Source organism: Empidonax traillii, unplaced genomic scaffold, assembly GCF_003031625.1.
Source record: "Empidonax traillii isolate 1590-97213 ecotype Southwest subspecies unplaced genomic scaffold, ASM303162v1 scaffold398:size1781980, whole genome shotgun sequence".
Taxonomy (NCBI): domain Eukaryota; kingdom Metazoa; phylum Chordata; class Aves; order Passeriformes; family Tyrannidae; genus Empidonax; species Empidonax traillii.
Genome location: NW_020955591.1, coordinates 687196 through 697675, shown reverse-complemented (window position 1 = coordinate 697675; position 10480 = coordinate 687196). Strand labels below are relative to the sequence as shown.

General features: G+C 46.5%; 1 protein-coding gene across 1 annotated transcript; it reads right to left on the bottom strand.

The window, feature by feature from the left end:
- Positions 1-19: 19 nt before the first annotated feature.
- DIO3 (iodothyronine deiodinase 3) lies at positions 20-1500 on the bottom strand. Its single transcript, XM_027893613.1, has one exon. It carries the CDS (start codon positions 1125-1127, stop codon positions 303-305), a length of 825 nt encoding a protein of 274 aa, XP_027749414.1. The 5' UTR covers positions 1128-1500; the 3' UTR covers positions 20-302.
- Positions 1501-10480: the final 8980 nt, after the last annotated feature.

The window sequence follows — 10480 nt, the reverse complement described above, 5'->3', positions numbered from 1 at the left end:
AAAAAAAAAAAAAAAAAAAAAAAAAAAAAAAAAAAAAAAAAAAAAAAAAAGGAAAAAGAGAGAGTTATTTACAAAACGTACATGGAAATACAGTATTGACAGAGCGTGGCTGGCAAATCAACATGATTTGAATAGAGAAAGGACTATGGCACATCTTGCTCGAAAGCTCGCACAGCAGCCTCCTTCGAGTGTCCCCGCGGGAAGACAGCTCCTGCCATCCGCGACGCAGTGCCTTCTCCCTCTCCACCTCTCCTCCCGCCCTCCCTCGCCTCTCCACCCCTGCGCTTCTTGCCAGGTCCTTTTTACACTTGGATGACCACCGTGCTGGGGCTCTGGAGCCGAGTTTTGTACTGGTCTAGCCAGCTCCTCAGCTCAGAGATCTTGTAGCCCTCTGGTCCTCTGCCTCCCTGGTACATCACCTTCTCCTCCTGGATGATATAGAGCCTCTCGAAGTAGGCACCGTAGGCGGCGCTGGAAGCATTGTCCATGGTGTCCACGGCCAGGGGGCAATCGGGCGCACCTTCCCTCATCAGCTGAGCTGCCCGCAGCCTGTCCTGGAGGCACTGGTGTTTGGGAATGTTGTAGGCTGCGTCCGAGCTGACCCAGCCGTCGGAGGGGTGTGCTTCTTCGATGTACACCAGCAGGAAGTCGGCAATGTCCACGAAGTGCGCGGCCAGGCGCTGGAAGGACCTCAGGCGGGCCATGAACGGGGGTCAGGTGCAGCTACCGAAGTTGAGGATGAGGGGTCTCTTGCCGCGGGCGAAGTCCAGGATGCGGAGTCTCTTCTGCCCGTCCAGCTGAATCACTTCGGGGTTGGGGGCCACGGAACCCACGTGCGCCGACTTGAAGAAGTCCAGCTTCTGCCCATGCCACACGGCTTTCAGCGACTCCAGCGTGAACATGCGGTTGGAGTCGGACACGCAGACCGGGGGGTCGTCGGGGGGCGGCCCCTCGCTGGCGCTGGCCGCTTCCTCCGCCGTGGGCATCGTCAGCATCTTCTTCCTAATGCACAGAAAATCCAGGAGCCAGAGCATCACGGCGGTGAGCAGGAAGCGAGGGAAGAGGAGGATGCAGGCGGCCGCCTGGGTGAGCAGCTGCAAGGTGTGAACGCCGAGGGAGTGGAGCATCGCAGCGGCTTGTGCTGCAGGGCGCTGGCTGCCGGGGGGCCCCCACGCACCCTGCGTGCCGGGGTCTGTGCAGCACAGCTGAGATCCCGCTTCTCTTTAAGCCCATTTTATAGTCAGGGATTTAAATGAAAAGTGACTCCACCTCCGGCCAGAACCCGCCCCTCTGGAACTTGAGCCTGGGGATTACCTACCCCTCCACTCTAATGACCTAAAAATACACAGACAAAAGGGGAGAGAGCCCCGGCGGGAGCCGCGAGGGACGTGCAACGGAGCAGGGTGCAGGCGATATCAGGCACGGCAGAGAGTCCGAGGCAGGGCACCGCCGGGGTCCCTGGCCGCAGATAGCGGCGGGCGCTCACAGAAAGCCCCGCCAAGGACAATGCAACAGGCGCAGCCCGCCCCCTGCCCGGCTCCCCCCGGGCTGTGCACGGAGCGCGGGGCAGGGGCGGCAGCGGGGCCGGGGCCGTCCCAGCTGCGCCTGCAGGTGACAGGGACGGGCCGCCCGCGCCGCGTCCCTCCCCGCGCCTCCCTCCCCTCCCCGCCCCGGCAGCCCGGTCCCCCCGGGCACAGCCCTGGCCCCGCCGCACGCCCCGGCGCCGCGGGGGCACCTGGGGCTCTAGCCCGCCGCCGCCCCGCGCCCGCATCCTCCGGCGGCGGCGGCTGCGGCGGTCCGGGCGGCGGGCGCTGCCCCAGCACGGCCCCGGCCCCGCGGCAGTGCCAGCCCCGCGGCAGTGCCGGCCCGGTGCGGGCGGGCCGGGCCCGGTGCGGCCCCGGCGGGGGCTTCGGTGGGCGCGGGCGGCGGGCGCTGCCCCGCGCGGAGGAGGGGCGCGCGCGGCGCGCGGCCGCGAGGGGGCGCTGTTGGCCGAGAAGCGGCGGCGGGAGCGGGGCCCGAGCCCGGCCCGGGGTGTCCGCGGCCCTCACGGCCCGGCCCGGCCCCGCCGGCCTCCACCTGCTCCCCCCAGGGAACGAGGGTCACCGCAGGCCCTGCGGAGCCGGCGCTGCGGGGCGTGCCACGGTGGGTGGTCAGAGCGGACGGGGGAGAGTAAGGGAGCGCTGCGTCTGCGGTGTCCCCCTGCTCACCGGGGTCCTGCTGCGTCCAGGTGAGCAGCAGGGCAGGCAGGGCGGGCGCTCCTTTACGGCGTCCCCGGAGGAGCCAGCTGTGCTTTTCTACACCTGTCAAGCGATGTATAAACACAAGCTTCTCATGGGAGTAGGTCTGGCGAAGTCCTTAAACAAATGGCTGAAGCGTCACCTCACGGGCACGGCCAGGTAGACCCTTGTGTGCTGCCCACAGAGTGGTTATGGTTGGGTGGGTTTGGCGATGGTAGCAAAGTGCTCGCAACGTGAAGGGCTGAGCACTGACTGGCCGCCTTCAGTCTTCACCTATACAGAGGAATTCATGGCCTGTAGATTCGTTCCTGCTGAACTAGATGGAGACCTGTCCCAGAGGTACAGAACTTGGATCTAGTTTGGTGTCTCTGCCTTACCTCTCCATTGTTTGCAGAGCTCCCAGCTTGCAGCATGCACATCGTTTCCTCACCAGCTTCCTCAGAAAGGGATATTAACTGTCAAAAATGCTGAACACTGCCCTCTGCTATGCAAATGCAGCTCATGCATCGCTGAGCTGCTGCTACAGCTGCCACTCACGCAGGTGGCCTGCCACACTGACTTTGGGACATGCCACCCAAGCATTCAATGTGCTAGTGGGTCCTGAGTGCCCCATTGCTGCCTGTGGCCAATGTCAGGTCTCTGGCTGCAGATTCCCAAGGACCCTGAGGACCTCCAACTCCCCTGGGTGCAGTCTGTGCTTCTCCAAAAGTGACTGTGCATGTCTGTGCCTCCCGTCTAACATCTGCGAAATGGAAAAATGAATGCTGAGCTTCCTCATGGGAGTCTAGGCAACTTGCTTCATTTTTATGTAACTTATTACGAGAACTCTGAATAAAAGGCAAAATTAAAATCTCATTTTATTTTTTGCTTTATCTAGTTTCGAATAGGCTGGTTTAGAGCAATCTAATCAGATGCCTGGTTTGCAGCCCTCACAGTGCATTGTCTTTACTTGGTGCCAAGAGCAAGTGAAGGTAATTCAGCATTTTAGGATCTGAATGAAAGTGCCCCAGACCTCATAAAGCCACATTCATACAGCAGCCTGATTAATAACTTTGGCATTCCATGGTGCTCAGTCCAGGGAAAATTACTGAGTAGATATTTGCTATATTGTCAAACTTATTTTGAACTATTCATGTGGGCCTCTCACCACCTCTCTGTGCTGTTATGCAATCTTGAAAACCACAAATTAAAGCCTCTAAACAGACGCAATAACAAATTGTGGTAGCTCTGAAGAAACCCCCAGGAAAAAAAATTGATCTCTCAAAGCGACCTCTTCAAACTATGCTGACAGACAAAAGCCTGAGTAAACAGATGGGTTTGCAACCCTGAATATCAACAAACTTTGCTCTACTAGATCAGTGAGAGATATTCCAAGGTAAAAAAGCTATTTGGTCAAATATATTGTATTTTTAGATGGATAGGGACTTTGGAAATGACTTTTTCTCCATTCCCTAGAAACAGCCTTGCTTTATTTTTATAACTTGAAGGAAACCCTTGAGTTGGGGTTTCCTATTCAGCTGTGAATAGAGAGACAACTGAAGCATTTTGCTCCACCTGCCTACTGCTACACTTTCCTGCCATATTAAAATTCAGGTATAACCTGAGGCCACTTTTTTCACAGTTTAGGAAACGGTGGCTCTACAAACCATGCACTGATGTGCTCAGTTGACGTACAACGCTCAGGTATTAACTCTGCGGGAAAGGGTGGAATTTCTTCTGCAGCCCTTCGGTTCACAAAAGGTTTGAAGTGACGTGTTGCTGCTGTTCTCAATTCTGTGTTGTGCTGGACAATTTTCAAAATCACGTGTTTTCACTCTGATCCCCCATCTCTACTTCAAAAGGGTTGTACCTCCCAGTTGGAGCTTGGATTATTTCTAGAAACGTGAAGGTAGTCGATCTTTCTAGGAATCCATATCACTGATACAAATAGTGTGGGAATTTACGTCTTCCTGAGCACTGAGGATTTCAGAATATATCCTAAAATATGGGATTTACAGTGGCACATCTGGTTATGGGTGGTTTTTACTCTTCTGCATGTGGTCTGTGGTTCAGCAGTCACTAGCTTAAAAATATATGTTTATGTGTGTGTGTGTCCCCGCACAAGTGCACATACATGGTTCATATTATTTCCTTTTTTCTGAGAACTTTATAGTTGTAGTTTTTCTTCATTTGATAAATGTAGTTTGTAACTCTTTTAAAGTTCTTTTCATAAACAGGAGCTACAAAATAAATTCAACAACTTGTAAAAACAAAACCTCAAAAAGCTGAAATTAAAACCATCAGGCCTTATTTGATGTAGAGGATGTGTTGAAATGGTATATTTACATGTTTATTTTCTATTTTATAATTTCCTGCACAAAGGCACGCAATACTTTCTGACAGGAACCGAAATGTATTTTGGAAGAATTCCACCTCTCATGTCATCTAAGCTACATGTCGTTAATGTGTTAGAACTTTATGTGAAGGAAATGAAAAAGACTTTCCTGAAATAAGAGCTGGACAATTTCTACTCATGGAAGTGGCTACCCAGTGACTGAAGAGAGGTGCAGTGGTGCAGTGGTAAATTACTCACCTGTCTGGTATCTGTAAGAAGTGGTTAAATGTTATATTGCTGAAATTGGAGTAGGATAAACTCCATTTGCAGTTGTTTGCTTGTAGTGACACCTCTGGAAAAAAGTTACCATAATCTGGAGTCTGTGCATGGGTCTGGCTGTCTTTGGACCTACCTCTCTCTTAATCTTTCACCACTTTTAGGTGACACCTGTTTTTCTTTTCCTCCCTTCTGCTGCCTTTTTTTAATATTTTTTTTTTTAAAATTATATATATATGAGTCAGAAAAAAAAAAAAAAAAGGAAACCCAAGCACCCAGCCAATGCTTGGAGTAGCTCTGAGTACTGAAACAAAAAAAAGTGCTGTGCTGCAGATTGGTCTACAAAATCACTAGCAGAGACATGGACTTTGAATCTCCTACCTGACCCTGGCAGTCTCACCTTCGAATATGAGACAAGTCGGTCATATATGACAAAGAGATTCCCTGCACTGAAGCCTTTTAATTCTTTTTTTCCCTCACTTCTTGCTGACTCTGGGTTGAATTGGGAAATACCTGTTTAATTTGGAGGGCAGACTGATTCCACAGCCACAGGTCTGTTAGTGCAACATTCAGGTCTCACTCTGGGTAAGTGGAAACCAACATTTTCTTGAGTTTGTGAGTCACCCACCAAGACTTTGCTGTGTGACCAAGTGTACAGTTCCCCTGATGTGTTAATGGGTTTTTGCACCTGGCTCTACATGGCTGCTCCGCAGTGCCCCTCTTGTGCCAGCAGCCTGTCAGGCTAGGGTAGAAACTAGATAACCAAAATTCTGGTTTTAAACCCAGTGATTTTGGTGACGGGGTTCACTTTGGGACCCCTAAAATAGTGTGTAATAGAATTTCCAGTGCAACTTCATGAATGACAAAAAGTGCAAATTTCCATCCCATTAATCCTTCCTCATTTCTGCTTGCACTGTGTCTTGGGTGATCTTGCAGTGACCTGTGGGAACCTGCTTCGGGGACTAAGGGGGCAGAGAAGCTTGACTTTAGAAAAAAAGAGTTATTTCCTGACAGGTTAGTTCTCTAAACTTGCTAATGACAAAATGAAATGATCACCTGTGATATAAGGGAGGCACTAGAGGAATGGCCAGAGCCTGCAGCCAAGGCAGGGCTAACAGGTCCATCCCGTCAGACTGCCTTAGCAATATTATCAATCTGTCCCTGGGTGGAACTGCATAGCGAGAATGTGTTAAAAGCAGAAATTTCCTGAACAGGCTTCGCTGCAAATGTATGTAGTCTTCCCCTTTTGTGTAGTGGAAGAGCATAGGAGATGTACAGGAGATGACAGTGGCTGTCACAGGGTCCTGCTGGGCAATGTAGCTGCAACGGGGTGCACAGCCGGCTTCTGGGGGGAGCCAGCAATGTCAACTTCAGCAGCAGCTGCTAACACACTTCCATCAGTAGGAAATCAGATTATCCATAAACCCCCGTGCCAAGCATATCCCTGCTACCCATCAAGCAAACTGCTCGAAAGCTGCTGTGGCTCAAGAGCTCAGGCTGGACCCCCTGGTAGCACGGTATAATTACAGTCATCTGAATGGTTTGCTCTGCAGCAAAGACAACAGTCTAGTCCAGAAGTGGAACCCCATAGAGTTATACTTATGTGGCGACTTTATACACAATGAATACAGATGAAGTCCTTGGCAGAAAAGAGAAAATAATTCTCCCATTGTCTTTGTTAGCACTGGTTTCAGGTGTGGTGTAGATGAGAATAAGGAGATGCAATTTCCTTGAATCTAAATCTCCTCTAAGAAGATTGTAACAAAATTCACCATGTGCTGTGTTTTTATAACAGAATATGTTTCAGCATATGACATAAAAATTCAATGCACTGTTTAGAGAGATGAGCACAGCAGGCTGATAATCAGGATAGTTTTTCATCTTTTAAAAGGCAGCACGGCAAGGGTATTTTCTCAAAATGTTAAGGGGATACTTTTGAGTTGAAAGACAGGCTCCAGGCTCTGTTAGGGTAAAGGGAATACCACTCCTCTGAGATTCCTTGCCTTGCAGGGGTCTCCCTGCTGCCTGGCAGTCTTTGTCACGGGCTTGTTCTCAGAGCCCCAAGGTCTGTGTGGTGAAAGCCGTGAACGATCAGCAGCAAAGCTCCTGGTGCCTTCCTTGTGAGTGTGATTTTGCCCAAGCCGTGTAGCATGATAACAGACAAAAGGAGGTCTGAAGACTCAGGGTCCAATTTGCATCATCTCACTTTCCTTAGCAAGTACAGTAAAACATCAAGAATTTAAAAATAATATCATTTAATAATTCTCAGGTTTTAAGCAGATTGCATGTGCCCTGCCTGAACTGATACACACGTTTGGATTTTCAATCTCTAACAGACTCAGAGGGAGGAAAAATAGCATTTAAAAAACTCATTTATTCAAGAAAAATCTGTAGGGCTCATGTATAGGATAATCTTTTTCAGGGTGACCCTCATTTTCTACAACATAATGGTTTTACCCAGCAGTGGTTTAATGGCTTTGAATAAGCTGTAGAGTGAAGGAACAAACACTTTAGCAAGAATGGAGTAGTTTACGCAGAAAGGCAGGAGTATCAGCCTACTTTGAATATAGAATGGAGATGATTATTCTACTGACCTTTTATGCCCAACACCACTGAAATGTATATTATGAATATGGTGGGGTCTGGTTTTGTGTAAATGATTGCTGTAAGCATGACTGACCCATTCAAAGCAAGAGGCATGTCAAGCAGGAGCCTAGAAGGAACCATTGCTGTGCACTGAGGCTCTCATCAAATAACTTTCTTGCTTGAAGCCTTTTCTTTGAACATAAATGTTTGTGAAGTTTTCCAGTGATTTTTTTTTTCCTGGCATTCACCCCAAGACTCTTATTATTTTTAGCCCTGTAAAATGGCATTATGCAATTGCTGAATTTGTTTCTTTCAACCCATGATGATTTATAAGACTTAATTTCCAGGATACTCCCTTGAAGTTACCTTCTCTTTGTGACCTCAGGATTTCTCTTCCCAGACCTTTGGTATTTATTTTTACTGTTTCTGTGGTCGAGGTTTGGCAATGTTGCTTTGGATTAATGACAAACATACATAAGAACTGGAAGGAATACATGTCTTAATCTCCTAATTTAATGCGTGGATTGTTTATCAATAATAGAAGGAAGTTTCTGGACAGGTTTAACACATTCTAATAACAGGCCTCTGCAGCCAGATAGAAAGATTTTGATGTATCTGAACTGCATGTAATTCTTCACTTGTTCCAAAATAGATGAAATTTGCTTATTTTATATTGCAATGCAGTATTTCTTTCTCAGACTTTGCCCAGAAAGAACTGGAAGTGGAAGTCAGTTATTTTGGACAAGTATGCATTGTTTATATGGAATATTTTAATTGACATAAAATTGTGTAAACCTTCTAGCTCTTCTGCTCTTGGATGAAGAAAAGATCTTTGGCATAACAAGGGCCTGAACTTCTGTTCTATTTTTTATTTTTATGCAGGAAATTGCAAGTAATTTAACGCACAGATGAAATTACTCAGCATTTTACTCAGTTGTTGAATTTTCCTCGTAAGCAGTATATTTTGCTTTTATCATATACCCAGTAATTTTTTAACTGTCATTTTCTTATTTTTGCTTTCTCTTTATGTTCTTATTTACTTTCATCATTTATTTACTTAGGCTTAATTCCTTCCCTGCACAGCCTACTGTGAATAAAGTGTTCCTTTGAAAACGATTAATTTTCCACTTTGTTTACAGAGTAGTCTTGCAATGTTATATCTGATACTCATTAGAAGGAAAACAGAAATAAAAGGAGAAACGTTAGTTATCACTGCAAATCATTTTGAATTCACTGGGATCGGGATCTGACTCAAAATGTTTAGGTTAGCTCAACAGCTCAAGTTGATTCGAAGGGTCTCAATGTTTATGCCTAACAGTTGTCCTCCTATGACTTTTTATTTTTAACTGCTCAACCGTTCTCACTTTCTGTGAATTTTAAAGTTATTCTTAGACTGAGCAATACAGTCTCTTCACAGGGAAAAACTGTGACAAGCATATCTATGTGATACAGCTCATCATTTCTGAGGGCCCATCACTTCTACCTGAAGCTCTAGCAGGAAAAAAAAAACAATCAAAGATTAAATGGTTACTTTAAGCTTAGATATGAAATTTTGGATTCCAATTCACTCTGTTCAATGTCTGAATTATTCTGGATACCTGGAGTGATCCATGCTCCCTTGTGAAACTAAATTTAAGGTCCAAAAATTGCTTCTGAATATTAACAGATGTGCCAATCCATTTCCTGAAATCCAACTATACTTTTATTTTGGACATTTTAATAAAATTGATTTTGTGACAGTAGTAATCCCTTCCTACACAGTCTTACCTGAAACCAAGTTTAAATTTATTAAAACAAGAAAATGCTGCATTTTAGAAAAGGTATTAATAGACCCTTTTTTAAATGGGAATAATATACTTCCATATACTTACACATGCAAATAAAATAGATGAAAGTGATCTAAGTCCACTTGTATGAAGTGCAAAGAGCTCTGAAATGCACATTTATTGCAAACAAACCCTGGATTTACTAGGTAATGAGGGGGTTATTTTTTTAAGAACAATTATGTTGTACTTGAAAAACCCAACATTTTCTTTCTTAACTAATTTTAATTAGCATTATGCTCACACTGAGCCAAAAAAAAAAAAAAAAAAAGGAAGACAGCAGCAAAATATAAATGAAAGCAAAGTCAGAAGTCTCTGAAGGCTTTTTTACAAATACCTTCTTCAAAGTGGGGTGGTCCTCAGGCAGTTGTAGCTTGTGCCTGTTCCTTGGCCTCTTCTACATTCGGTGACATTGCACTGCCAGTGAAGCAGCTGTCACTTTTTACCAGTGTAATGCCTGCCAGCAGCTGGCTCAGAAGTGCAGCTTTTAATTAAATTTCTGATTTCAATTGGATTTTGGTTTGCAGCTCACAGTTAACAGGGATTTTCGGGGTGGGGTCTTATGGGGCATCTAGGAGTGTTTCAGACACCTCTGTGTTACAGACATCTGTTCAGAAACATCAAGCATCACCTTAAAATTAGTTACACATTTCCATTACTTGAGAGAGCTGTTCCAGGATCTTGCTGCTATGATGGATAGAATTATTCACATCTTCAGTTTAAACAGGTCTATGGCAAATTTACACCATTTGTTCGCGTGCCAGTATTATCTCTCTGTTGAGGCAGTTTTCCTGCCTCCCCTTTCTCTGTGAGTTAAAGAATCATAGAATCATTTAGGTTGGAAAAGACCTTTAAGATCATGGAAGGCAGTCCTACCCTCTTGGGCACCACTCCACTGGGTCTAACAAGCCAAACTCTTGTGAGATGTATTAGCACTGACGGCGACAGGCAGATTCAGGCTCTCTGCTAAGAATGTGAGTGAGCTGGGATGTGAATTGGCCCTCTCCTGTAGGGTGCCTGTAGGGCTATGGCAGTGTAATGCGAAGCCTGAGCCGGTGAGTTCTGCTGGAGACTTCATTAGCACTGAGCTAATTTAGACTATGTGGATTCTGGGACAGTATGAGGCCAACTGAGGCTCGCATGGGTCTGCACCTGTTTGTTCAGATGTGTTCACAGTCTGTTCTCATGAGATGGATTTTCCATTTCTCTGATCCTTCTAGAAGCAATTTTCTGCACCTGTTTGA